The 26,500-nt window shown below is 47.4% G+C and overlaps 2 protein-coding genes across 2 annotated transcripts in view; one reads left to right on the plus strand and one right to left on the minus strand.

Annotated features, from left to right (window-relative positions):
• Positions 1 to 6: 6 nt before the first annotated feature.
• LOC117444638 (brefeldin A-inhibited guanine nucleotide-exchange protein 1-like) lies at positions 7 to 10,372 on the plus strand. Its single transcript, XM_034080082.1, has 12 exons — positions 7 to 113; positions 1,828 to 1,958; positions 2,259 to 2,388; positions 3,091 to 3,226; positions 3,653 to 3,791; positions 3,912 to 3,960; positions 4,062 to 4,185; positions 4,448 to 4,587; positions 4,790 to 4,961; positions 5,815 to 5,953; positions 7,074 to 7,191; positions 9,528 to 10,372. Exons 1-12 carry the CDS (start codon positions 57 to 59, stop codon positions 9,702 to 9,704), a joined length of 1,512 nt encoding a protein of 503 aa, XP_033935973.1. The 5' UTR covers positions 7 to 56; the 3' UTR covers positions 9,705 to 10,372.
• A 49-nt stretch (positions 10,373 to 10,421) lies between these two features.
• Positions 10,422 to 26,500, minus strand: part of LOC117444639 (centrosome and spindle pole-associated protein 1-like) — a 52,441-nt gene continuing 36,362 nt past the window's right edge. The window contains exons 17-24 of the mRNA XM_071202763.1: positions 14,027 to 14,101; positions 13,869 to 13,949; positions 13,454 to 13,619; positions 13,235 to 13,367; positions 12,555 to 12,772; positions 11,946 to 12,022; positions 11,707 to 11,860; positions 10,422 to 11,378 (exon numbers count right to left, since the gene is read on the minus strand). Of these exons, the coding sequence (XP_071058864.1) occupies positions 11,308 to 11,378; positions 11,707 to 11,860; positions 11,946 to 12,022; positions 12,555 to 12,772; positions 13,235 to 13,367; positions 13,454 to 13,619; positions 13,869 to 13,949; positions 14,027 to 14,101 (975 nt within the window). The 3' untranslated portion in view covers positions 10,422 to 11,307. The remainder of the gene's footprint in view (positions 11,379 to 11,706; positions 11,861 to 11,945; positions 12,023 to 12,554; positions 12,773 to 13,234; positions 13,368 to 13,453; positions 13,620 to 13,868; positions 13,950 to 14,026; positions 14,102 to 26,500) is intronic.

Below are 26,500 nucleotides of genomic sequence, written 5' to 3' on the forward strand. Positions count from 1 at the left end.
ACGCCGTGAAGTGTCTGTCAGAGTTCGCCTGCAACGCCTCGTTCCCCGACACGAGCATGGAGAGCATCCGCCTCATCAGACACTGCGCCAAATACGTCTCTGGCAGACCCCAGGTCAGAATCGTGTGTGTGTGTGTGTGTGTGTGTGTGTGTGTGTGTGTGTGTGTGTGTGTGTGTGTGTGTGTGTGTGTGTGTGTGTGTGTGTGTGTGTGTGTGTGTGTGTGTGTGTGTGTGTGTGTGTGTGTGTGTGTGTGTGTGTGTGTGTGTGTGTGTGTGTGTGTGTGTGTGTGTGTGTGTGTGTGTGTGTGTGTGTGTGTGACCACGCACCAGACACACATTCAGACTAAAGGAACCAGCTGTTTGAGAAATGTTAGAAGTAGAAAGTACAGGTATTTGAGTTCAACATGAGAGAAGTCAAAGTAAAAAGTGGTCAGGAAAATAAGTAGTGGAGTAAAGTACTGATACCAGAAAAATGTACTTAAGTACAGTAACAAAGTATTTGTACTCCAATACTTCCGAACTCTGCAAATGAACTTATAATATTCTCATTTGTACATACACTGAACAAAAATATAAACGCCGATCCAGAGCATCCCAAACATGCTCAATGGGTGACATGTCCGCTGAGTATGCTGGCCATGCAAGAACTGGGATGTTTTCAGCCTCCAGGAATTGTGTACAGATCCTCGCAACATGGGGCCGTGCATTCTCATGCTGCAACATGAGGTGATGGTCGTGGATGAATGGCACGACAATGGGCCTCAGGATCTCGTCACGGTATCTCTGTGCATTCACAATGCCATCAATAAAATGCACCTGTGTTCGTCGTCCATACGCCTGCCCATACCATAACCCTACCCCCACCACGGGCCACTCCATTCACAACATCGACATCAGAAAACCGCTCACCCACACGACGCCACACACGCTGTCTGCCATCTGCCCTGAACAGTGAACACCGGGACTCATCCGTGAAGAGAACACCTCTCCAATGTGCCAGACGCCATCGAATGTGAGCCTTTGCCCACTCAAGTCGGTTACGACGACGAACCGGAGTCAGGTGGAGACCCCGATGAGGACGACGAGCATGCAGATGAGCTTCCCTGAGACGCTTTCTGACAGCAGAAAGTCTTTGGGTATGCAAAGCGATTGTTGCAGCAGCTGTCCGAGTGGCTGCTCTCAGACCATCTTGGAGGTGAACAGCTGGATGTGGAGGTCCTGGGCTGGTGTGGTTACACGTGGTCTGCGGTCGTGAGGCCGGTTGGATGTACTGCCAAATCCTCTGAAACGCCTTTGGAGACGGCTTGTGGAGAAATGAACATTCAATTCACGGCAACAGCTCTGGTGGACATTCCTGCTGTCAGCAGGCTAACTGCACGCTCCCTCAAAACTTGGGACATCTGTGGCATTGTGCTGTGTGATAAAACTGAACATTTCAAAGTGGCCTTTTATGGTGGCCAGCCTAAAGCACACCTGTGCAATAACCATGCTGTCTGATCAGCATCTTGATATGCCACACCTGTGAGGTGGGATGGATTATCTCGGCAAAGGAGAGGTGCTCACTATCACACATTGTTTCAGATTTGTGAACAATATTTGAGAGAAATGGTTATTTTGTGTTTATAGAAAATGTTTTAGATCTTTGAGTTCATCTCATGAAACATGGGAGCAAAAACAAAAGTGTTGCATTTATATTGTTGTTCAGTGTACAATCATTGTGTTAACTGTCTGTGTCTCTTTTCTGCTGTCACGATGTGCACTTCCTGTCTGTGGGACTAATAACGGTATTCTGATTCCGCTCAGAGGTGTAACCTGCTTTCCTCTCCAGGCGTTCAAAGACTACACCAGTGATGATATGAACGTGAACCCTGAGGACCGGGTCTGGGTCAGAGGATGGTTTCCAATCCTGTTCGAGCTCTCCTGCATCATCAACAGGTGCAAACTGGACGTCCGCACCAGGTAAGCATCCACCTCTAGATCGATATGAACATGTGGGGAGGCATTCAAAGATATTCAATGTACTTGCACACACAAATAAAGAGTGTTGCTAGATACAAAGTGTGTGTGTGTGTGTGTGTGTGTGTGTGTGTGTGTGTGTGTGTGTGTGTGTGTGTGTGTGTGTGTGTGTGTGTGTGTGTGTGTGTGTGTGTGTGTGTGTGTGTGTGTGTGTGTGTGTGTGTGTGTGTGTGTGTGTGTGTGTGTGTGTGTGTGTGTGTGTGTGTGTGTGTGTGTGTGTGTGTGTGTGTGTGTGTGTTCCAGGGGTCTGACGGTGATGTTCGAGGTGATGAAGACGTACGGACACACCTTTGAGAAGCACTGGTGGCAGGATCTGTTCAGGATCGTCTTCAGGATCTTCGACAACATGAAGCTCCCCGAGCAGCAGAGCGAGGTGACCAGGGAGGACAGAGGCCTTTAAAGAGTATACACATTTCTAAAAAGGGTCTAAAAGAAGTCTGAAAAGTCTCAGTCTAAAAAAACATCAATAAAAGAAACAAGATTAAATAAAGTCTGAAAAGAAGTTTTAAAAACGTCAGTAAAAAGTCTTTGAAGCCCCGTTCCTCCCGCTGAGCGTGGTCTCTGCGTCTCGGCTCGTGTAAAGTGTAGTGGACATTTTTATTATATCCTTATATGCTTAAACCAAATGCTTCTTATTTCCTGATGTGCTTTATCATTCTATTCTACTCTCTTATGGGTTTATTCCCAGGCGCTGCAAGGCCACAGCTGCTTTGGCCTACTGGGAGACTCACACAGTCACACCAGAACCGTTATGCTATCTGCTCAAGGCCAGAAGGTGCCTCATAACAATGTGGCCGTGTGAACACAAGAGTTATAACATTCCCACTCTTTTCATATATAACCTCTGCTTTTTCATTGTACTGCGCACACTCGGGCAGACTATCCTATACTCTGTTCGACTTGTGTCATATTTAATTATTGTATCGTGTATTTGAAGCTTCAAATAAATAACCAAAAGACAGCTTTTCTCGATTCACCATTTATTTGTTTTGATCACTTTGACTTGTACTCTCCAGCCGTGTTGGGTCCTAGATTTCCATAACAAAAGCTGAAACCCTCCTCGTGTGTTCCTCAGAAAGCAGAGTGGATGACGACCACCTGTAATCACGCGCTGTACGCCATCAGTGACGTCTTCACGCAGTACTTCGATTCTCTGAGCGACGTTCTGCTGGACGACATCCTGTCGCAGCTCTACTGGTGTGTGCAGCAAGGTGAGCCACGCGCACACACACACACACACACACACTCACACTCACACTCACACTCACACACACACACACACACACACACACATGGTCCTTCTCTGTAGATCAAAGGCAGCTGTCATGGAGTCTTCGCCAGACAACGAGCAGCTGGAGGACTATCCATGTCTAATCTCTGACTCTGATTTAAAGCACACACGCTGGCCGGAGAGAAGGACACCAGGTCCAGAACATATCATATAGGGAGCTCAGTTCGTTAAGAACATCTATTTTTACTTCAAAAACACAAATGCATTTCTTCTTCTTTATATTTTGGGGATTTAAAATATTAATATTATTATTGTCAAATGTTATGCTGTCTGATCTGGATCATTTGGTTGAGCTGTTTTAACGGGCCCTTGCTCCTCCTCCTCTTCTTCACGATGTCTTCATCAGATAACGAGCAGCTGGCTCGCTCCGGCACCAACTGCCTGGAGAACGTGGTGATCCTGAACGGAGAGAAGTTCACTCTGGAGACCTGGGACAAAACCTGCACCTGCATGCTGGACATCTTCAAGACCAGCATCCCTCACGCGTAAGACCTGCAGCACAAAGACGAGATATATGAAGGAAACTAGTCAAGCGTTTTAGATATGAACTGAAGGAGACTCGACTCGGGTCCTTTCCACTGGCTCACTGAGTGTTTGTTCCCCAGGCTGTTGACATGGAGCCCTGCAGAGGGAGAGCAGACGGACAAGCAGCTGGTGAGGAAACCTTGTATACCTCTAGCTATTGCATGCGTCTATTTGTTGTTGTTGTTGTTGTTGTTGTACACAGTAGTAACTCCGCCCCCTTTGATCATTAGGACTCCGTTTCCCAGAAGTCATTGGACATCCAGAGCCGCTCAGACGACCAAAACTCAGTCAGCAGCACCGAGCGGGTCGCCATGGATACACGCCGACAGAGCCAGTACGGAAACACGCCCATCAGTAAGTGTGTGTGTGTGTGTGTGTGTGTGTGTGTGTGTGTGTGTGTGTGTGTGTGTGTGTGTGTGTGTGGTGTGTGTGTGTGTGGTGTGTTGTGTGTGTGTGTGTGTTGTGTGGTGTGTGTGTGTGTGTGTGTGGTGTGTGTGTGTGTGTGTGTGTGTGTGTGTGTGTGTGTGTGTGTGTGTGTGTGTGTGTGTCTCTTTCTGTGTGCGTGTGTGTGTGTGTGTGCGTGTATCCTCACTGTTAGTGTGTGTTCTCTCCTCAGAGCTCCAGGAGCAGCGCCTCTTCTCCTCTCTGCTGATAAAATGTGTGGTTCAGCTGGAGCTGATCCAGACCATCGACAACATCGTGTTCTTCCCCGCCACCAGCAGGAAGGAGGACGCAGAGAACCTGGCTGCTGCACAGGCACACACACACACACACACACACACACCACACACACACACACACACACACGCACACACACACTTCGTCCTCCACGCCAAACAGACTTCAGGTCTCATCGTGCTGGTCGTGTTTAAATCAGGTTTCTGTCTGCTAGTCCTGTGCTCTGTGATTAAAGCATGTATTAACTCCAGTATTAATGTGTGTGTGTGTGTGTGTTCAGCGTGACGCCTCCTCTGCAGCAGACGTCCCCCACGAGCTTCAGGACCCTGGCATGTATCGCTACCTGACCTCAGATCAGCTGTTCAAGCTTCTCGACTGCCTTCTGGAGTCACATCACTTCGCCAAGGATTTCAACTCCAGCGCAGAGCAGAGGACCATTCTGTGGAGAGCCGGTAGGGGATCAGTATCTATAATGACTGTTAGAGAACTCTCCTGGTTCCCGGCTTGAGCTTCAGTCTCAGGGTCCATGTGTCTGTGACCCTCTCCAGAAGGGAAGGAGTCATCACATACAGAGCATCCACTAGTTCCTGAGCAGTGTCCTTCACATGCTGATATCCAAGAGAGGGAGTCACACAGTCACAAGATGGAGGAATAGAAAGCTGTATCAATGTTTACTTCAGATTAGCTCCACGTCAGAAATGAGCATGCTTGATGTCTCTCTCCATAGAGGCTCAGTCATCATGTTCATCACATAGCTATCATCTGCCTCAAGCAGTCCTGATGCTCTTCTAGGTCATCACACATCCTGTCATGAACACAGCTGCAGCTGATACCTTTGTTAGCATGTTGCTCTCATGTTCACAGCTACAGCTGATACCTTTGTTAGCATGTTGCTCTCATGTTCACAGCTACAGCTGATACCTTTGTTAGCATGTTGCTCTCATGTTCACAGCTACAGCTGATACCTTTGTTAGCATGTTGCTCTCATGCTCACAGCTACAGCTGATACCTTTGTTAGCATGTTGTTCTCATGTTCACAGCTACAGCTGATACCTTTGTTAGCATGTTGCTCTCATGTTCACAGCTACAGTTGATACCTTTGTTAGCATGCTGCTCTCATGTTCACAGCTACAGCTGATACCTTTGTTAGCATGCTGCTCTCATGTTCACAGCTACAGCTGATACCTTTGTTAGCATGTTGCTCTCATGTTCACAGCTACAGCTGATACCTTTGTTAGCATGCTGATCTCACGTTGGAGGAGGACTCTGTGTTTTATCAACACTGATGTGTGTTTGTGTGTGCAGGGTTCAAAGGGAAGTCGAAGCCTAACCTCCTGAAGCAGGAGACCAGCTCTCTGGCCTGTGGGCTGAGGATTCTCTTCAGGATGTACAAGGACCCGAGCCGGAGCGACGCCTGGGACGAGGTGCAGAGACTCCTGCTCAGGTGAGATAAGAAATATACAAAACACTAATAATGACAGCTTAACCTTCTCTACATCGCCTCGTTCACACATTAAATCAACAATACAAATACAGCTACAGATTCACAAGCATTTCCTTCGTATTTAAAATGCTCAGGTTTTACACCTCATGAAATATAGACTACATTTATTACGGAGTTTATGTCAGCAAGATCGTTGGCTACTGAGAGATATGCAAAATGACTGCATTTAGAACGACACAAACCTCCGCTGTGGATTTTCACAATAAAATACAGTAAAACTATGGTTGCAGTTAATTATTTACACTTTGATATTTAGCAGGATTTATTTCAACATAATACAAGGCAAGTTTATGTATAATAATAATAATAATAATAATAATAATACATTTTATTTCTATAGTGCTTTTCTTGAACCCAAAGACGCTTTACATTTGGGAGGGAGGGAGGGTAGACAAACAAAACAAAAACAAAGCCAAAAAGAAACAAAGAAACAAAACACAACAGAAAAGCAGTCAGGAGGAAGTTGGTTGAGAGGGGGGGGGGGGGCTTATGGATACAGAGTTGAAGAGGTGGGTTTTGAGGCAGGACTGGAACAGGGTGAGGGACTCAGACTCACGGAGGTCTTGGGGGAGGGAGTTCCAGAGCTTCGGGGCTGCCACAGAGAAGGCTCTGTCCCCGAAGCTCCGGAGTTTGGCCTTGGGGATGGAAAGCAAACCGGCTGAGGAGGATCTGAGGGACCGGGGGGGTGGTGTTGGATGAGGAGGTCAGTGAGGTAGGGGGGGGGGGCAGATGGTGGAGGGCTTGTATACAGCACCTTTCAGCACAAGGCGATTCAAAGGGCTTTACAACAATGAAAGACATTAAGAAACATGTTATAAAGTCTAAAAACACTCATTTAAAAGCAAAGATAATAAAACATGAATAGCAGGTACATGAATACAAGTTACAGTGCAGTGTGAGATTTGAATAGTTCAATTAAAAGAAAAGTCTTCATCCTGGATTTAAAAGTAGTCCGAGTTTTACACTATGACTTCCTCCATGCTCTCTATAAGTGTAGATATAAATGTGTGTGTGTGTGTGTGTGTGTGTGTGTGTGTGTGTGTGTGTGTGTGTGTTTCAGTGTGTGCAGCGAGGCCTTAGTGTACTTCCTGTCTCTGACGTCAGAGAGCCACAGAGAGGCCTGGACCAACCTGCTGCTCCTCTTCCTCACCAAGGTGATGAAGATCAGCGACGACAGGGTGAGGAAGAACACACAGAAACAACATAATTTACAACCTCGTCAGATATCCAAAAATAACAGACTGGGCGGTTTTCCCGATTTAAAGCTTTTAGTCAGTCATAATAATAATAAGAATGCATTTTATTTATATAGCGCTTTACAGTATGAGGGAGGGTAGACAGACAAGGACAGGCAAACAAGTAAGTATAGTACAATACAAATAAATAGAAAGGCAGTCAAGAGGAAGTTGATTGAGGGGGGGGGGGCTTATGGGTAGACGGAGTTGAAAAGATGTGTTTTGAGGCGGGACTGAAAGACTGTGAGGGACTCAAAGTCACTGAGATCTTGGGGGAGGGGATTCCAGAGCCTAGGAGCTGCCACTGAGAAGGCTCTGTCCCCAAAGCTGCAGAGTGTGGATGTGGGAGTGGATAGGAGTCCGGCTGCGGTGGATCGTGGGGGGTCTGAGGGACCATGGGGTGTCTGAGGGACCGTGGGAGGTCTGAGGGACCGTGGGGGGTCTGAGGGACCGTGGGGGTTGATAAGGAGTGAGAAGGTTTGTGAGATAAGGGGGGCCAGATGGTGGAGTGCTTTGTAGGTGAGGACCAGAACTTTGTAGTTGATGCGATGGGAGACAGGAAGCCAGTGGAGGTCTTTGAGGACTGGGGTGATGCCATGGTGTGGTATGCGTGAGGAGACGTGCAGCTGCATGTTGAACCTGTTGGAGTCTGTTGAGGGATTTAGTGCTGATGCCGTAAAGAAGTGAGTTGCAGTAGTCGAGGCGGAAGGAAATGAAGGCATGGATTAGTCGTTCGGTTGCGGGGCGGGTGAGAGAGCGTAGGATTTTTTTGCAATATTACGGAGGTGGAAAAATGAGGGTTTGACTGTTTGGCGGATGTGAGGTTCGAGGGAGAGGCTGGGGTCAAAGATCACGCCAAGGTTGCGTGCCTGATTCAGATTGAGGAGGTTATGTTTTATCCAAGTTTTAATAGCTGTCAGACAGGAATCGATGTGGGTAAGGGGTGGGTCATGGAGGGATTTGGTGCTGAGGTAGATCTGAGTGTCATCAGCATAGCAGTGGAAGTCCAGGTTGAGATGGCGGAGTGTCTGACCGCGGGGGAGGATGTAAATGATGAAGAGGAGGGGGCCGAGTACTGAACCTTGAGGAACGCCTTGGGTGACTGTAGCGGTGGCAGAGGAGTGGTTGTTGAGGGAGATGAAGTGGGATCTGTCGGAGAGGTAGGACTGGAGCCACCTGAGTGCAATACCTTCAATACCAATGTCCCTGAGTCGGGTGAGCAGGATGGTGTGGCTCACGGTATCGAAGGCTGCACTCAGGTCGAGGAGGATGAGGATGTTGAGGGAACCGGTGTCAGCAGAGGTGAGGAGGTCATTGAGGACTTTGACGAGTGCAGTTTCTGTACTTTGGTGAGGACGAAATCCAGACTGAAGGGGTTCATAAAGCTGGTTGGAGATGGCAGTGAATTTGTTTGGCTACAATGCGTTCAAGAGTTTTTGAGAGGAATGGGAGGTTGGAGATGGGGCGGTAGTTACTGAGGGAGGAGGGATCAAGACCAGGTTTTTTAAGGGTTGGAGTAACGCCAGAAGTTTTGAAGGCAGAGGGGACGGTTCCATGGGACAGCGAGGAGTTGAAAAGGTTAGCAAGGTAGGTGCAGAGGACGGGGAGGCAGGACTTCAGGAGAGGAGTGGGTAGAGGGTCAAGGGAGCAGGTTGTGGGATTTGAGGAACCGATCAGATGGAGTATTTCAAGTGGGGTAACCAGGTTGAACTGGGAGAGGCGGCGCTGGGGAGGAGGAGTCAGGAGGTCAAGGGAGATGGGGGAGAAGCGGTGGAGGTTGGTGGAGATGCTTGTATGTCAGATGGAGCTGAGAGGGAGTGGTTAATGGCGTTCATTTTGTCTGCGAAAAACTGGAGGAATGAGCTGCAAGTAGCGGAAGTAGAAGTAGGGAGGTTATCAGCACAGGCTTGAAGAGCTTGAGAGTCATGCCTTGTGCTCTGGTTTAATGTGTGCTTGGACTGCTAACAGTGGTTTGGTTTCAAGCGTATTTACCTGCAGGACTTTGTTCCTCTTTAGCGAATTGCACTTATTGAAGATAGAAGTGACGTAATGTACCCACCAATCAGAGCCTGTATGCCAATCACTTACATGAAGGGTTTTATTAACATTAGAGTGTGGTGGTTTAACAGTGATGGTGTGAACTGTTCCCACATTACATTATTGTTGTTAGTCGGATGTTTGCCCCGTAGAGCTCTGCTAAAGTAGAAAAGTATGCAGCCTTTTAAACAGAATAGCTAGTATTTAAACAAGATGTGTTTCTCTCTGTCCCTCCCTCACAGTTTAAAGCCCATGCGTCCAGATATTACCCCCTGCTGTGTGAGATCATGCAGTTCGATCTGATCCCAGAGCTGAGGGCCGTCCTCAGGAAGTTCTATCTGCGAATCGGCATCGTTTTCAACATCGCTCAGCTGCCGGAGACCCATGATGAAGAGGAGGAAGAGGAAGAGGCACAGTGATGCTGCTACACACACACGTCCTGTCGGCGGACCCTAACTACTGACTAACAGCTCTGTGACAGAAGGATCTATATCTCCACAACGTGTGCTTCTTACTGTGTTTAAAGGAGAAGACGGTCCGATGCAAAAGACAGACGTAGTGACTGTGTCCTCGAGGCTAACCGCTGTACAGACGCTGTGTAATATAACCTGGTAACACTAGATCTCATTTATTTTCTGGATTTGCTGCCCTCGATCTCTCTCTGAACGCACTGGAGATCTGACTGTGATCATGTGTTCCTCTGTAGATCGTCAGCGTGGAAAGTGAAGGTTAAATTATTCCATTTGATATGTTTTAGGTTTTTATTTGATTTAGATACTGGGCCTTCTGACAGATCAGAGCGAATGAAAGCTGCTTCGAGTCACTAGTCCATGTTTAGGTTTCACTCGTGTACAAAATCAGAAGTTAATAATATATGTAATCGGTTTGGTTTGGGGAGAGCTATCTGTATAGAGAAGGAGACGCTAGCTGTGCTTTACGTTTGGATGGGAAGCGTTCCTGTAGAAAACAACATGTATATGAAACAGCAATGTAAAGTTTTCTATGTCGCAAAAAATGTACGACTTTCTGTACGAGACTTCATCCGGCATCCTAATCAGGTTCTAGGTCAATAAAGTTTTTGAACTTGGCTCATAAAGGAATCAGTGATTTCTAAAGAACTGTTCTCAGACACGATATCAAGGTACATTTTATTAGAAAACTGCAGGGTTTATTCGTCCTGAACGGCACATCCACAGGTACACACGTCCAAAGAACGGCACATCCACAGGTACACACGTCCAAAGAACGGCCCATTCACAGGTACACACGTCCAAAGAACGGCCCATTCACAGGTACACACGTCCAAAGAACGGCACATCCACAGGTACACACGTCCAAAGAACGGCACATTCACAGGTACACACGTCCAAAGAACGGCACATTCACAGGTACACACGTCCAAAGAACGGCACATTCACAGGTACACACGTCCAAAGAACGGCACATTCACAGGTACACACGTCCAAAGAACGGCACATCCACAGGTACACACGTCCAAAGAACGGCACATCCACAGGTACACATGTCCAAAGAACGGCACATTCACAGGTACACACGTCCAAAGAACGGCACATTCACAGGTACACACGTCCAAAGAACGGCACATTCACAGGTACACACGTCCAAAGAACGGCACATCCACAGGTACACATGTCCAAAGAACGGCACATTCACAGGTACACACGTCCAAAGAACGGCACATTCACAGGTACACACGTCCAAAGAACGGCACATTCACAGGTACACACGTCCAAAGAACGGCCCATTCACAGGTACACACATGCAAAGAACGGCACATTCACAGGTACACACGTCCAAAGAACGGCACCTTCACAGGTACACACGTCCAAAGAACGGCCCATTCACAGGTACACACGTCCAAAGAACGGCACATTCACAGGTACACACGTCCAAAGAACGGCACATCCACAGGTACACACGTCCAAAGAACGGCACATCCACAGGTACACACGTGCAAAGAACGGCCCATTCACAGGTACACACGTCCAAAGAACGGCCCATTCACAGGTACACACGTGCAGCTCCTGCAGGGCGCGGCTCGCAGCCAGAGAGCAGCGACGACTGGTCCTCATCTGACGAGAGAAGATGGAACAGGATTCACACGGGGTACAAATGAACACAAAATAAGAAAACAACATCTAAATAATAATACAAACAGTTTTTAAGATGATAACTGTTGAAACAAGATGTCACAGTAAAACATGTTAAATATATTTACTGAAGCACACCGCTCTGCAGGAAACAGACATTATGGGATGTTCTACAGGTGTGTGTGTGTGTGTGTGTGTGTGTGTGTGTGTGTGTGTGTGTGTGTGTGTGTGTGTGTGTGTGTGTGTGTGTGTGTGTGTGTGTGTGTGTGTGAGATACATAAGAAACAATGTAATGAGTGTTTCCTCTCACCTGATTGGTCCCCGAAGACGTGTCTCTGCTGGTTTTTCCTCCTGCCATTTGATCGGATGTTCAAACTAGTTTCCGACTGAACATCCGACTGAACATCTGACTGAACATCCGACTGAACATCTGTCCTGATGTTTCGACCTCGCTGACCCTCCGCCTGAACCCCAGAGAGAGAATCAGCTGCTTTGAAATCAGAAAACTTTAGTAGAACTTCAGTAAAACTCAAAGTGAAGGCAGCGTACTTCATAGTGTGGTCTCCGACGGGGGGCGGTCCTCTGATGGTGGACTGGCTCTTCAGAAGCATCCCCGCTGTAAACATCTGACACACAGACACACACAGTCATCATTACACACACACACACACACACACACACACACACACACACACACACACACACACACACACACACACACACACACAGTCATCATTACACACACACAGTCATCATTACACACAGTCATCATTACACACAGACACACACACAGTCATCATTACACACAGACACACACACAGTCATCATTACACACAGACACACACACACACAGTCATCATTACACACAGACACACACACACAGTCATCATTACACACAGACACACACATCATTACACACACACACACCTCAGCAGCTGAATCTCGTTGTTTCTGATTTTATCTCAACAGGACAATTTAGTGGAAATGTTCCCGTGTTTCAATTTGCGAGCAGTTCTACTTCCCCACGATGCTCATGTTATGCGTGGGCCGTGTTACTCGAGGACTTGTTTGATCCAAATGTGGGAAATGTTTGCGTTGCAGCAGCATAAAAACACAAGGCGTTGCACATTAGAGAAATGCCTCGGGCAGAAGCCTTACCTCCGTGCTGCCACTGGTTAGTCTCCCTGATGCTCTGCACGTTGCCTCGGGCAGAAGCCTCACCTCCGTGCTGCCACTGGTTAGTCTCCCTGATGCTCTGCACGTTGCCTCGGGCAGAAGCCTCACCTCCGTGCTGCCACTGGTTAGTCTCCCTGATGCTCCGCACGTTGCCTCGGGCAGAAGCCGATTCAAAAGCCTCGATTCTGGGTCTTCTGGGTCTGAGAACAAAGAGGACTTCAGATTGAAACGGTCATGAGCTCAGCAGCTCGTCCTCCAACAGAGCAACACCTGTTTACCTATTTAGCGTTAAAAAAAACAACATCTTGCAATTTAGAATTGTTTTATTTAATTGAATTAGTAAACAGTATGTCCACTGTAGAGGACGTCAGTTTGAACAGACAGCCAACACTAGCAGATCAACTATGCAACGTGTTATGGTGGTGATATGAACACAAGTCATTTGAATATGATATATTAGATAAATAATATCTAATACATCGCGTCTTACTGACTGACCTTTTATGCTCTTAACCTTTTGTTATCTTACCATATTCAATTCAATATGCTCCTTTTTATTGTATTGTATGTTCTCCTCGTAGCATTCTGAAGCCCCGTGAGATGACGATGTTTGAAGGTGTGCTGTCTAAAGTAAATGTTATTATGATGATGAGTGTGAGTACCCGCTGGAGGGCACGTAGAGAGGCTCCTGGCGCTCGATCTTCTCCAGCTGAAGCTCCAGGTGTCTCTGCCGGTTCCTGAGCATGCTCTTTAGAGCAGAAAGCCCCCTCATCACCTCCTCCTGCTGCTGACCCTCTGGAGGACCAACGGGACAAGGGTTTAGGGGACGAGTCATGATCTAAAAAGCATGGAGTCATGATAACAAGAAAGTGTAATCTCGCCTTGTAGCGGAGGTGTGTCTGCAGTCGGCTGGAAGCGAGGTATGTCTGCAGTCGGCTGGAAGTGAGGTGTGTCTGCAGTCGGCTGGAAGTGAGGTGTGTCTGCAGTTGGCTGGAAGTGAGGTGTGTCTGCAGTCGGCTGGAAGCGAGGTGCAGACACTGGGCGATCCTGTGGTGGAAATAATGTGCATTTTGTAATATATTTTTGATTGACATTTGGCAGCAAGTGTTTTTTCAAGACATAGTAATCATACATCTTAAGTTTGTCTGTCCGAAAGGCCTTTTTCTTTTTTAACACAAAGATAAAAATGAAAACAGTGAAAAGTAGGAACGTTAGGGAGCGATCAGGACTTCATGTGCGTTTTGAATCCTGGGAAGATGAAAACAAAGTCCCACTCTGTGGTGAATGTAGTCTCACAGATGTGACGGGGCTTTCCTCCGTGTTCTCCATCCTCCTCTGGACGGCTGGGAGTGGAGGAGACCCTCCTCTGGGCTTTATCTACCAGCAGAGAGAACATCACTTTACAAAGACGCTCAACAAAGCAACAGCACCTGTGATTTCTAATCTCTTCTTACCTCATAGGTCCTCGGGGCCTCTTTCTGCTCCTGGGGGGTCTGCACTTCATGGACCCTGGTTTTTGTTTCTCTTTGCTGCAGAAAGAAGAGTGTGAAATGCTTCTTTTGGTTCTTGTGGGTTATCTGTCGCCACAAAAATCTGTCGCCACAAAATCGCCACAAAAATAACAAACGATAATCCTCTTTAGCGGCGATGGGTGAGGGTTAGGTAGAGGGTCTGTACAAACAGGGTGAGGGTTAGGTAGAGAGTCTGTGGGTGCGCTCCGTGGCTCTCAGAGCCCGCTTCTCTCTGGCTGCTCTCTCCCTATATTCACAGCACTGTTCCCCAGCTTTCAAACACTTATTGCTGGGTAGAAAAGCCTTGTGCATCACCCTGGAGCTCTGCCTAGGTGCCTTTGAGTGTGAGACCCTGCTAACAGCAGTGAACCTGCTGCCAGCATTACAAACATATTAATCAGGCGTTTTAACACTTTTTTCCATGAAAATGATTTTTATTCACTATCATGGGGCTCTATAAATCAAATTCCGGATAATTAGGAGCACAATTGTACCTTTTACTATTTAAATGTATTTGTATTATATATTTTTGGGCTATAAAAGTGACATTTCTGGGTGACTTTGTCAGTTTATGGAGCTTAACCCACAATTCCCGGAGGTTCCAGGCCGAATTTTGGAGCTCATAGGCGGCCTGCCATGCGCCCCCACCCGTGGAAAGCAGAAATGGCCTTTTTTGGGCCGTTTTCCCATTGGGATACACAGCTAGTGGGACACCATATTAGGTTATGGGATAACCTCGATACTTTGGTGTCCATTGGCAGTGTAAGACACAGGGAGTTGGAAGCTGCCACGGTGGATGCGTGTATCGGACTCTAGGTGGCGCCATAGTCATGGGGGGGGGGACAAGGGGGTGTCCACAGATCAATATGGCATCCCACTTCCCGTGTAGGGAGTCATGGGGGGGGGCAAGTGGGTGTCCACAGATCAATATGGCATCCCACTTCCCGTGTAGGGGTCATGGGGGGGGGCAAGGTGGTGTCCACAGGTCAATATGCCATCCCACTTCCCATGTAGGGGTGTCCATACATCAATATGGCATCCCACTTCCCGTTTATGGGTCATGGGGGGGGCAAGGTGGTGTCCACAGATCAATATGCCATCCCACTTCCCATGTAGGGGTGTCCACAGGTCAATATGGCATCCCACTTCCCATGTAGGGGTGTCCATACATCAATATGGCATCCCACTTCCCGTGTAGGGGTCATGGGGGTGGTAAAGTGGTGTCCACAGATCAATATGGCATCCCACTTCCCATGTAGGGGTGTCCACAGGTCAATATGGCATCCCACTTCCCATGTAGGGGTGTCCAGGGGTCTATATGGAATTCCTCTACCCGTGGGGGGGGGGGGGGCTAAACATCAATATGGCATCCCACTCCCCATGTAGGGGTGTCCACAGATCAATATGGCATCCCACTTCCCATGGCGGGGTGTCCACAGGTCAATATGGAATTCCACTACCCGTGGGGGGGGGTCCATAGATAAATATGGCATCCCACTTCCCATGTAGGGAAATGTTTATTCAATTAGATTTCAAACTTTCTCACAAAATCCTCCCATAAGCTAAGGGTCTGACAGGCGGAGGGGGGGGGGGGTCGAAAATGAATTTTTTTTAAAGAATGTGGTTGGCGCTCCGAAACTTTGAGAGTGTGTTGGTTAACGTGTGTGGAACCCGCTTTCAAAATTTGGGGACCCTGCGACCTCCGACAAGGTCAAAACCGAGGTCAGAGGTCACGTTTTCATGCTGTACGGTGCCCTTTACGGCACAAAGGAAGGTCCGACCGCTTTGAGCTTGCTCTCATTAGAACCGGCTCGAAAAGTACATGCAGATTGATGCCTCTGCTGCTCCTAATGTCAAAGGTTACGGCTTGAAATGTAACAAAGGTCAAAGGTCACGCTTTCATGCCGTACGGTGCCCTTTACAGCACAAAGGAAGGTCCGACCGCTTTGAGCTTGATGTCATTTTAACCGTCTCGGAGAGCAAATGCAAAGGGTTAGGGTTAGGGTTAAAGAGTTGTCAGGGACTCTACCCGCCTTACGGGACACTATTTTCGGATACTTTTTTTCCCTTTTCACCCCTTTTCTATGGATCTCAAAAAAACTTTATTAAATTATTTTTTTATATATGACTTATTTTTTAAATATAGTGGGGATAGTGGAATTAACTAGTACCCAGTACTGGGAGGGACTAACTTTGATTGCAGATATAGCAATATTTGAATACAAAAAAAAGTGCACCACAATATATATAGTATAATATATTATAATATGTATAATATATATTATAATAATTCTATTTTGACTACCAGTTTCAGGTGGCAGTGCTTATCTCAATGCCCCACAAGTGGCGCTGAGAGCTTATGGAGAATAAGTGTGCTTTATAGATTCGTCAATAGAGTAACGAGACATTTAGCTTTGTTTTCCACCAGTAAAATGTACAAACGACACATCAATTCACATCTACAGATGAAAACGAAGCGAATGGACGTACTGCCAGACTCATAGTGTGTATAAATCGAGACGTGAGATCTCTCTCCCCTGCTCTCTCCGTTTCTCAACAGTGACGTCACTTTCAGCTTCACTTTAACAATTTCAATGAGCAAAATACATTTCCCTTTGTTTTCCACCATCAAAATGGACAAACGATGCCTCAAATGACATCTACAGATCAAGACAAAGCGAATGGAAGTACTCCATAGACTCCTAGCATGTCGAGTGTTTCTGTTTGAGCACTATTTACATTTCTGGTTAGCCCAGAAATGTGAGAGATCTCACGTCTCAATTTCCACACACTAGGAGTCTGCGAGTAATTCCATTCGCTTCGTCTTTATCTGTAGATGTCATTTGATGTGTCGTTTGTACATTTTGATGGTGGAAAACACAGGGAAATGTGCCGTTCAGAATGTTTATAATAGACAACACAGCTATAAGGTTGAGGCGATCCAGGTCACTACACGGGTTCAAAACTCCTGTCAGACTCTCCATATTATATAGCAGAACAAATACATTTATACAAAAACATTTAAGAAACATTATAAGAACAATCATTGGGAACATTTAAAAACATTATACACATTAATTTCATCATATTAATCATATATCACACAATGGTGTGATGTGAAAAGCCATTGCTACGTTTTAAAACTTGTAAACACGCGTTCAGGAGTCTGAAAGTGGTTTCATTAGCTTCGTATTGATTTGTAGATGTGATTTGATGTGTTTTTTTTGTCAATTTTGATCGCCAAAACGATAGAGAAATGTCTTTTTACTTTATAGTGGAGTCTATATATAGGATACTTTTGTTCAATAAGCTTTTAGCGCCACTCGCTCCTTGGTGTGGTGAGAGCGGGGTACGAATCCCGCCCATGGCATCAAATCTTGAGTTCCTTGAAATCATTATTATATGTCAATATGGGTGCATATTTAATAGTTATAAGTTATTATATTATTATTATTATTTTTGAATTATTAATAATATTGAGAAGTGGGATGCCATATTGATCTGTGGACACCCCTACATGGGGAGTGGGATGCCATATTGACCTGTGGACACCCCTACATGGGGAGTGGGATGCCATATTGATCTGTGGACACCGCCTTGCCCACCCCCCCATGACTCCCTACACGGGGAGTAGGATGCCATATTGATCTGTGGACACCCCTACATGGGGAGTGGGATGCCATATTGATATATGGACACCCCTACATGGGAAGTGGGATGCCATATTGACCTGTGGACACCGCCTTGCCCCCCCCCATGACTCCCTACACGGGAAGTGGGATGCCATATTGACCTGTGGACACCCCTACATGGGAAGTGGGATGCCATATTGATCTGTGGACACCCCTACATGGGGAGTGGGATGCCATATTGACCTGTGGACACCCCTACACGGGAAGTGGGATGCCATATTGATGTATGGACACCCCTTGCCCCCCCCCCCCATGACTCCCTACATGGGGAGTGGGATGCCATATTGATCTGTGGGCACCCCTACATGGGGAGTGGGATGCCATATTGATCTGTGGACACCACCTTGCCCCCCCCCCATGACTCCCTACACGGGTAGTGGGATGCCATATTGATCTGTGGACACCCCTACATGGGGAGTGGGATGCCATATTGACCTGTGGACACCCCTACATGGGAAGTGGGATGGCATATTGATGTATGGACACCCCTTGCCCCCCCATGACTCCCTACACGGGGAGTGGGATGCCATATTGATCTGTGGACACCCCTACATGGGAAGTGGGATGCCATATTGATCTGTGGACACCCCTACATGGGGAGTGGGATGCCATATTGACCTGTGGACACCCCTACATGGGAAGTGGGATGGCATATTGATGTATGGACACCTCTTGCCCCCCCCATGACTCCCTACACGGGGAGTGGTATGCCATATTGATCTGTGGACACCCCTACATGGGGAGTGGGATGCCATATTGACCTGTGGACACCGTCGAGGGCTCCCCCTGGTGGTCGGAGAGGGTACAGGGTCCCAATGGGTAGTATATCGTTAATTGGACCCTACGTGGGGAGGGGTGGCTGGGGGGCGGGGCTTGGTATTTTCCAGAACCCCGGGCACATCCCCGAGACCCCCGGCGGGTCCCGCTATTTTACAAACGTCGGGGTGCGAGACAACGGGGGTCTTAAGGCGGGTTATCCCACTCCCTGTGTATTACTCTGTAAGCGGGCTCCCATATAAGTCCCAAGTAGGCTACTATTGGAAAGCAGAAAAAAGTAAAGAAAACGGTCAATTATATCTTAAAATAATCAAAAATGAAGTTTAAAAAAATTCTCGAAAAAACAACAGAGTGCCAACAGAGGAGGGGCTCCAAAAAGCTCAGGTCTTCGGCGCTTCGGGCGGAAGCCCCGGACACTTTTCCACTCCCCCGTTGCATTTTACAACGGAGAGGGGAATCGAGACCTCCCCTCCTCCGTCAAAAAAATCCATCCATGTTTTTCAAGCTACCATCCGCACGAAATCGGAAACCCGGTTTCACATGTTTCCCATCACGGAGGAATGCATCCGCTCCATGAGTGCTTTGGCTCGGATACATTTGTGGCCTGCAGACCCCCCAGCATGGTTCTTAGCAAACTTTAAGTTTTTGAACTGGTCTCTGGAGAAATGTAAGGCAAATGTCAGCCTTATGGACGGAGGTATCGTGGGACTTGCCCTTCACATGTACGCGTGTCCACTCAATGGAAATGCGATGTCAACTTCCGATGTCAAGTTCCTGCCAGCGGCTAGACAGATGTTACCAGTGTTTACCAGTGTTGCCAGGGGCACGATAACATCCTCCACTGGAGGTTGGGTGCTGCTGCTGTGAATAAGTCCGACTATGGGTGCCGATGGGCGGACGGTAAAGCACCGCAAAGTAGACCCCCTTTAAGTGTTGCCAGGGGCACGAGAAAAATCCTCCACTGGAGGTTGGGTGCTGCTGCTGTGAATAAGTCCGACTATGGGTGCCGATGGGCGGACGGTAAAGCACCGCAAAGTAGACCCCCTTTAAGTGTTGCCAGGGGCACGAGAAAAATCCTCCATGGAGGTTGGGTGCTGCTGCTGTGAAGAAGGCCGACTATGGGTGCCGATGGGCGGACGATAGAGCACCGCAAAATACACCTCTTTTCTGACTCACCAGCGGCATTAAGTTCTGGAGGGTGTGAACATCTGGGTTTAGTCCGTTGGGGAGTGCTTAATTCCGGGGTTCGGGGGTCTCATGTTATGGAAGTATGGATGATTCTCGAAAAACAGCTAAGTGCCAACGGGGGAGGGTGAAAGTCCTGTATACCCTGAGTAATCTTACCCGGCTTTCAGACACTTATTCCTGGGTAACAAAGTCACCCTGCTCGGGTCGTCAAATGTGAATGAAATGGACAGATTCCTGTACATTTCAATCACTTTTGATGGGAGTCGTGAGGTGTGTTTGAAAGGGCCATATCTTCCTTAAATTCACATCAAACTTACCCAGCTTTCACACACTATTTCATGGGTAATAAAGCCATGTGCACACAGTATTTAAAGTAATCTTACCCAGCTTTCAGACACTAATTCCTGGGGAAGAAAGTCACCCTGCATGCGTCGTCAAATGTGATTGAAATGGACAGATTCCTGTACATTTCAATCACTTTTAATGGGGTCGTCAAATGAGATTGAAATGGACAGATTCCTGTACATTTCATGCATTTTTAATGGGGTCGTCGAATGTGATTGAAATGGACAGATTCCTGTACATTTCAATCACTTTTGATGGGAGTCGTCAGTATATGGAGCTTATCCCATAATTCCCGGAGGTTCCAGGCCGAATTTGGAAGCTCATATGCGGCCTGCCATGCGCCTCCACCCGTGGAAAGCAAAAAAAAGTAAAGAAAACGGTCAATTATATGTTAAAATAATCAAAAATGAAGTTTTTAAAAATTCTCGAAAAACGGCTAAGTGCCAACGGGGGAGGGGGTCAAGTCTTCGGCGCTTCGGGACGAAGCCCCGGAGACTTTTGCACTCCCCCGTTGCAATTTACAACGGAGAGGGGAAATGAGACCTCCCCTCCTCCGTCCAAAAAATTCATTCATCTTTTCCAAGCTACCATCTGCACGAAATCGGAAACCCGGTTTTTGAGAGCACTTAGAAAAAAACGAGCTATTTTCACATGATGGGGAAATCATGGAGGAATGTATCCGCCTCATAAGCACTTTGGATCGGATCAAATTGTTGCCTGGAGGACCCCAAATCATGGTTCTCACAAAAGTTAAAGTTTTTGAACTGGTCTCTGGAGGAATGCAAGGGGAGTTGTCAGGGGACTCTATCCGCCTCAAGAGGCACTATTTTGGGATACATTTTATCCATTTTCACCCCTTTTTCTGGTTCTTCCAAAAAGTTAACTTGTACTTTTTCCGACTCTGGAGAAAGGTATGGGGAGTTGTCAAGGGACTCTACCCGCCTTTTGGAACACTATTTTCGGATACAATTTATCCATTTTCACCCTTTTCTCTGGTTCTTCCAAAAGTTGACTTAAACTCTTTCCCACCCTGGAGAAAGGTATGGGGAGCTGTCAGGGGACTCTACCCGCCTTTTGGAACACTATTTTCGGATACAATATATCCATGTTCACCCTTTTCTCTGGTTCTTCCAAAAGTTGAGTTGTACTTTTTCCGACTCTGGAGAAATGCAATGGGAGTTGTCACGGAATAACGAGACACTGTTTTCGGCTAAAATGGTTGTCTGGAGGACCCCCAATCATGGTTCTCACACAACTTTAAGTTGTGAAACTGGTCTCTGGAGGAATTCAAGGGCAGTTTTCACGGAATAACGAGACACTATTTTCGGCTAACATGGTTGCTTGTATGACCCCCACTCATGGTTCTCACAAAACGTTAAGGGCGTTCTCCCCGGCAACCCGCCAGCAGATGAAAACACCCACCCCTCCGCCTCTCCACCTCTTCCGAGGGACGAGGGAACCGCGCGGGGGTCTGCTGGAGGCTACTGCCGGGTGCTCCGTCCTGCGCCTCACCGGGACCCTGACTCCAGCGCGGTGTGGCGGCCTCGCCCTGGCCGTCCACCGTGCGCCCTCTGGGTACCTGACTCCCCTGCCTCCTCTGGGGGCAGGTGAGAGGGGTTCAATGCCTCCCCGGAGGATACTGTTATCCCGGCAACCCGCCAGCAGATGAAAACACACACCCCTCCGCCTCTCCACCTCTTCCGAGGGACGAGGGAACCGCGCGGGGGTCTGCTGGAGGCTACTGCCGGGTGCTCCGTCCTGCGCCTCACCGGGACCCTGACTCCAGCGCGGTGTGGCGGCCTCGCCCTGGCCGTCCACCGTGCGCCCTCTGGGTACCTGACTCCCCTGCCTCCTCTGGGGGCAGGTGAGAGGGGTTCAATGCCTCCCCGGAGGATACTGTTATCCCCACGTTGTCGTACCCGAAACTGTCGGGTATCCTTTGGGAGAACCAGACTCTGGAGGAACGTGAGGGGAGATTACAGGGATCTCTGCCCGCCTAACGAGTGCCTAAATGGGACACCGCACCATGATGCAAATGAAAACAAACACCGATTTGAAGATAAGCTGAGTGCACCTTTCGTGAGTCTTTTCACGCTTCCTTCTTTTTTACCCACGATTCTGGTGACATTTCCCGGTACCGAAATGCTCAAGAATACAGGTCGGATGGCGGTCCGTTGTCCGATCTGTAATAGTTCCTACCGTGCCCTGAGCAAGCACCTGCAGAGGCGCCATGGTGTGCGTAACTTGGATGAAAGAAAAATTCTGCTGTTGTTGGCCAACGGACGGACCAACATTAGGCTCCATCCCTGTACCATTCTGGGATGCGAGTACCGCGGCACAAGGCTGGATCGCCACTTGGCCAGAGACCATGTTGAGCTGGCCCGGGAGGAACTACATGTGGTTCAAAATAAAATGAAAATGACAGTGGCCAAGAAGGAGCTTTATGAACTCCGAATGACAAACCCCACCATAGAAATGATTACCGCTTGGGCTGTTGACACGGTGGCAGATGACGATATACTGTCACAACCTCCACCCTTGTCCCCGGTGAATGAATGTGACAACCCGGACTGCAAAGAATGGAGGCTGGAGGCAAACGCAGTGAGGGCTCAGCGGGACATATATGCTGCTGAGGTGAAATCCCTGCGCTGCAAGTTGCAGCAGAGGATAAAGCACAAGCGACAGAGGATGGATCAGCGGGCCGGGGACATGCCCGCGTTCGATGGGGAGGAACGAGAGCGGGTCATTCTGAAGAAACGACCCCGAACAGAGTCGACACCAACGAGGCTGTCCAATTCGAAAGGTCCCTCCTGCAGCAAGTCTCCTATTCCCGCCTGCAGCACGTCTCCCATTCCCACCTGCAGCAAGTCCCCCACTGGCTCTCACACCCATTCATCCAGCTCCTCAGAGCCTGCATCCATGCATACCGAGGCCTCGTCAACCTCCCCTCCCATAAATTCCCCCTGGTTCAGACACTAATTCGTGGGTAAGAAAGTCACCCTGGACGGGTCGTCAAATGTGATTGAAATGGACAGATTCCTGTACATTTCAATCACTTTTAATGGGAGTCATCAGGTGTGGATGAAATGGCCATATCTCCCTTAAATTCACATCAAACTTACCCAGCTTTCACACACTAATTCATGGGTAATAAAGCCATGTGCACACTGTATTTAAAGTAATCTTAGCCAGCTTTCAGACACTAATTCCTGGGGAAGAAAGTCACCCTGGACGGGTCGTCAAATGTGATTGAAATGGACAGATTCCTGTACATTTCAATCACTTTTGATGGGAGTCGTGAGGTGTGTTTGAAAGGGCCATATCTCCCTTAAATTCACAGCAAACTTACCCATCTTTCACACACTAATTGCTGGGTAATACAGCCATGTGCACACTGCATTTAAAGTAATCTTACCCGACTTTCAGACACTAAATCCGGGGTAATAAAGGCCTGTACATCTCCCTGTTTGAAAGGGCCATATCTCCCTTGAATTCACAGCAATCTTACCCAGCTATCACACACTGATTGCTGGGTAATACAGCCATGTGCACCCTGCATTTAAAGTAATCTTACCCAGCTTTAAGACACTAATTCGTGGGTAAGAAAGTCACCCTGGACGGGTCGTCAAATGTGATTGAAATGGACAGATTCCTGTACATTTCAATCACTTTTGATAGGAGTCGTGAGGTGTGTTTGAAAAGGCCATATCTCCCTTAAATTCACAGCAAACTTACCCAGCTATCACACACTGATTGCTGGGTAATACAGCCATGTGTACCCTGCATTTAAAGTAATCTTACCCGACTTTCAGACACTAAATCCGGGGTAATAAAGGCCTGTACATCTCCCTGTTTGAAAGGGCCATATCTCCCTTAAATTCACAGCAATCTTACCCAGCTATCACACACTGATTGCTGGGTAATACAGCCATGTGCACCCTGCATTTAAAGTAATCTTACCCAGCTTTAAGACACTAATTCGTGGGTAAGAAAGTCACCCTGGACGGGTCGTCAAATGTGATTGAAATGGACAGATTCCTGTACATTTCAATCACTTTTAATGGGAGTCGTGAGGTGTGGATGAAATGGCCTGTTTAATCCGATTTTGAGCACTCTTTTCCCCGCATAAACTAGTTTAAATCACCGTTAAACACTTATTTTGTTGATGTCTATATAACCGACTTCCCGCTATGCATTGTGGTCGGTTATATGGACACAACTACCCTGGCAATAGGCAGACCGCGGCCGGTAGTAAATGTCCAACCAGTGTACCACCTGGTCCCTAGGGTATGTAAGGGGAGTTGTCAGGGAATTATGAGACACTATTTTGGGATACAATTTCTCCATTTTCACCCCTTTTCTATGGTTCTCCCAAAAGATAACTTTTTCCGACTCTGGAGGAATGTAAGGAGAGTTGTCAGGTGACTCTACCTGGGTTATGAGGCACTATTTTCGGATACTTTTTTTCATTTTCAGCCCTTTTCCATTGATGAATTGAAACTTATATTTTTTTACATTTTGGTCAATTTGACCCAGTTCTGGTACCGCATTGCCTGGAGGATAGGACAGAGAGATGACAGACTCTCTGGCCGCCTCACAAGTCACTATTGTCAGACACTTTCTGTGCTTTACCCCGGTTCTATCACTCTTTCCTCCTTTGACCATAAAACGTGTTTCCTGCTGGGGTACTGCCTGGTTCCGGGGCACCCCAAACCCTCTCATGGTCGGGGCACCATGAATTGATGCATCGGACCCAATGTTGCCATCAGGTGGGACCATTTAACCCGGTGGTAACCCGGTGGTAACCCAAGTCCTCCCTTGGTCCGTCTACCAGGCATTGAAGCATCGGACCCATTGTTGCAATCACCGGTTACGCTAACACATATAAACGGAAAAACACAAAATAATTTAAATATAATTCACTGTGTCTGTTTCAGTAAGGATGTCGTCCGAATGCCCGGTGTGCAGACTCTTCTATCTGGCTTTGAACAAGCACCTTAAGCACAAAAATGCAGTGTGGAACTTGGAGGAAAGAGGCATCATTCTTAAAATGGCCAGTGGCAGAATAAATGTTCGGACCAAACCCTGTCCCATCACAGGGTGTTCGTATGCTGGGAAGAAACTAGACCGTCAGTAGTATTAATCATGCCTCTTTCATCTCATTAGTATGGATGACAAGTGACAGGTGACACGCCCCCCAATTATGCAAATGAGCTAAGTCCCGCATCCCTTGTTAGTATCATACATGTACTGTGGACAATACCCACAGGAGCAAATCCGGGTGAAGTGTCTTGCCCAAGGACACAACGGCCTGACGCAGTGGCGGCAGGAGCGAGTTTAGAACTGGAGTTCCCCAGCACCCCCCTTGATCTGATGATCAGATGCACAGACCACTGCGCCACCCGTCCCTTGATATTTATAACAGGTACTTGTGAAAAGCCCCCCTGTGTAGTGCCTTTGTTGTCTAATCCTTTGATGTGTTGATTAAGGCAGTCTCTTTGAAGTTATGCTGTCTGGCCCCTGTCCCCTCACAGTGCCTTTGTAGTCTAATCCTTGATGTGAGGGGTTGAGGTGTTATAACAGGTAGGAGCCGCATTTAAGTTTATTTTGTTTTGATTTATTTGGAACCTTTATTAATGCATTTTTCTGTTTCAGTGAGAGGGCAGCAGGGCTCAGGTGAAGGGGGCGGGGCTAAGGCTTTAAGTTGGAGGTGCGGTGTGTGACGGCAGGGCAGCAGGCAGCAGCAATACCGTCATTGACACGCAGACGCAACCTTATGCTGAGTAGAAGACAGATTATTAGGATCTGATGTTTAAGTTTATGTTAAATATTGTTTTCGTATTTTGTTTTATGTTTTGCTGGAAATAAACCTTGAAAAGCAACAGAAACGTCCAGTGGGTTTTGTACTGCGAGTCTGACACTGCTTCCGAGGCCCCAAGCTCTACATGTGGCCAAAAACAATAACTGTTGAGGTGAAGGTTACAAGACAAACCTTTCGGGATTTTGGCCACTACAAAGCCTCTGATGTTAATCTAGGTGTTGATTAAGGCAGTCTCTTTGAAGTTATGCATGAGACTGTCTGGCCCCTGTCCGCTCAGAGCCCTTTGTTGTCTAATCTAATTAGCCTTTGATGTTTGCCCTTTGATGTGAGGGTTGAGGTGTTATAACCAGGGCTCTCGACTAACTTTTTTCCCCATCCTCCCGGAACCGTCCCGAAATACAATCCAAGCCGTCCCGAAATTAATGTGGACCGTCCCGATTTTTTTTTTCTTTTTTTCTACACTATCATTAGTTAAAATCATTCAAAGTGACCTTTAACATAAATAAAACCTCGGAGTTGGTGAAACTAAAACTGCGATATAATGTGTATGTAGCATTAATACATATGACATATATTTTTTAAATGTCTCCAGTA

The sequence above is a fragment of the Pseudochaenichthys georgianus genome, unplaced genomic scaffold (genome assembly GCF_902827115.2).
Source record: "Pseudochaenichthys georgianus unplaced genomic scaffold, fPseGeo1.2 scaffold_865_arrow_ctg1, whole genome shotgun sequence".
Lineage (NCBI taxonomy): Eukaryota > Metazoa > Chordata > Actinopteri > Perciformes > Channichthyidae > Pseudochaenichthys > Pseudochaenichthys georgianus.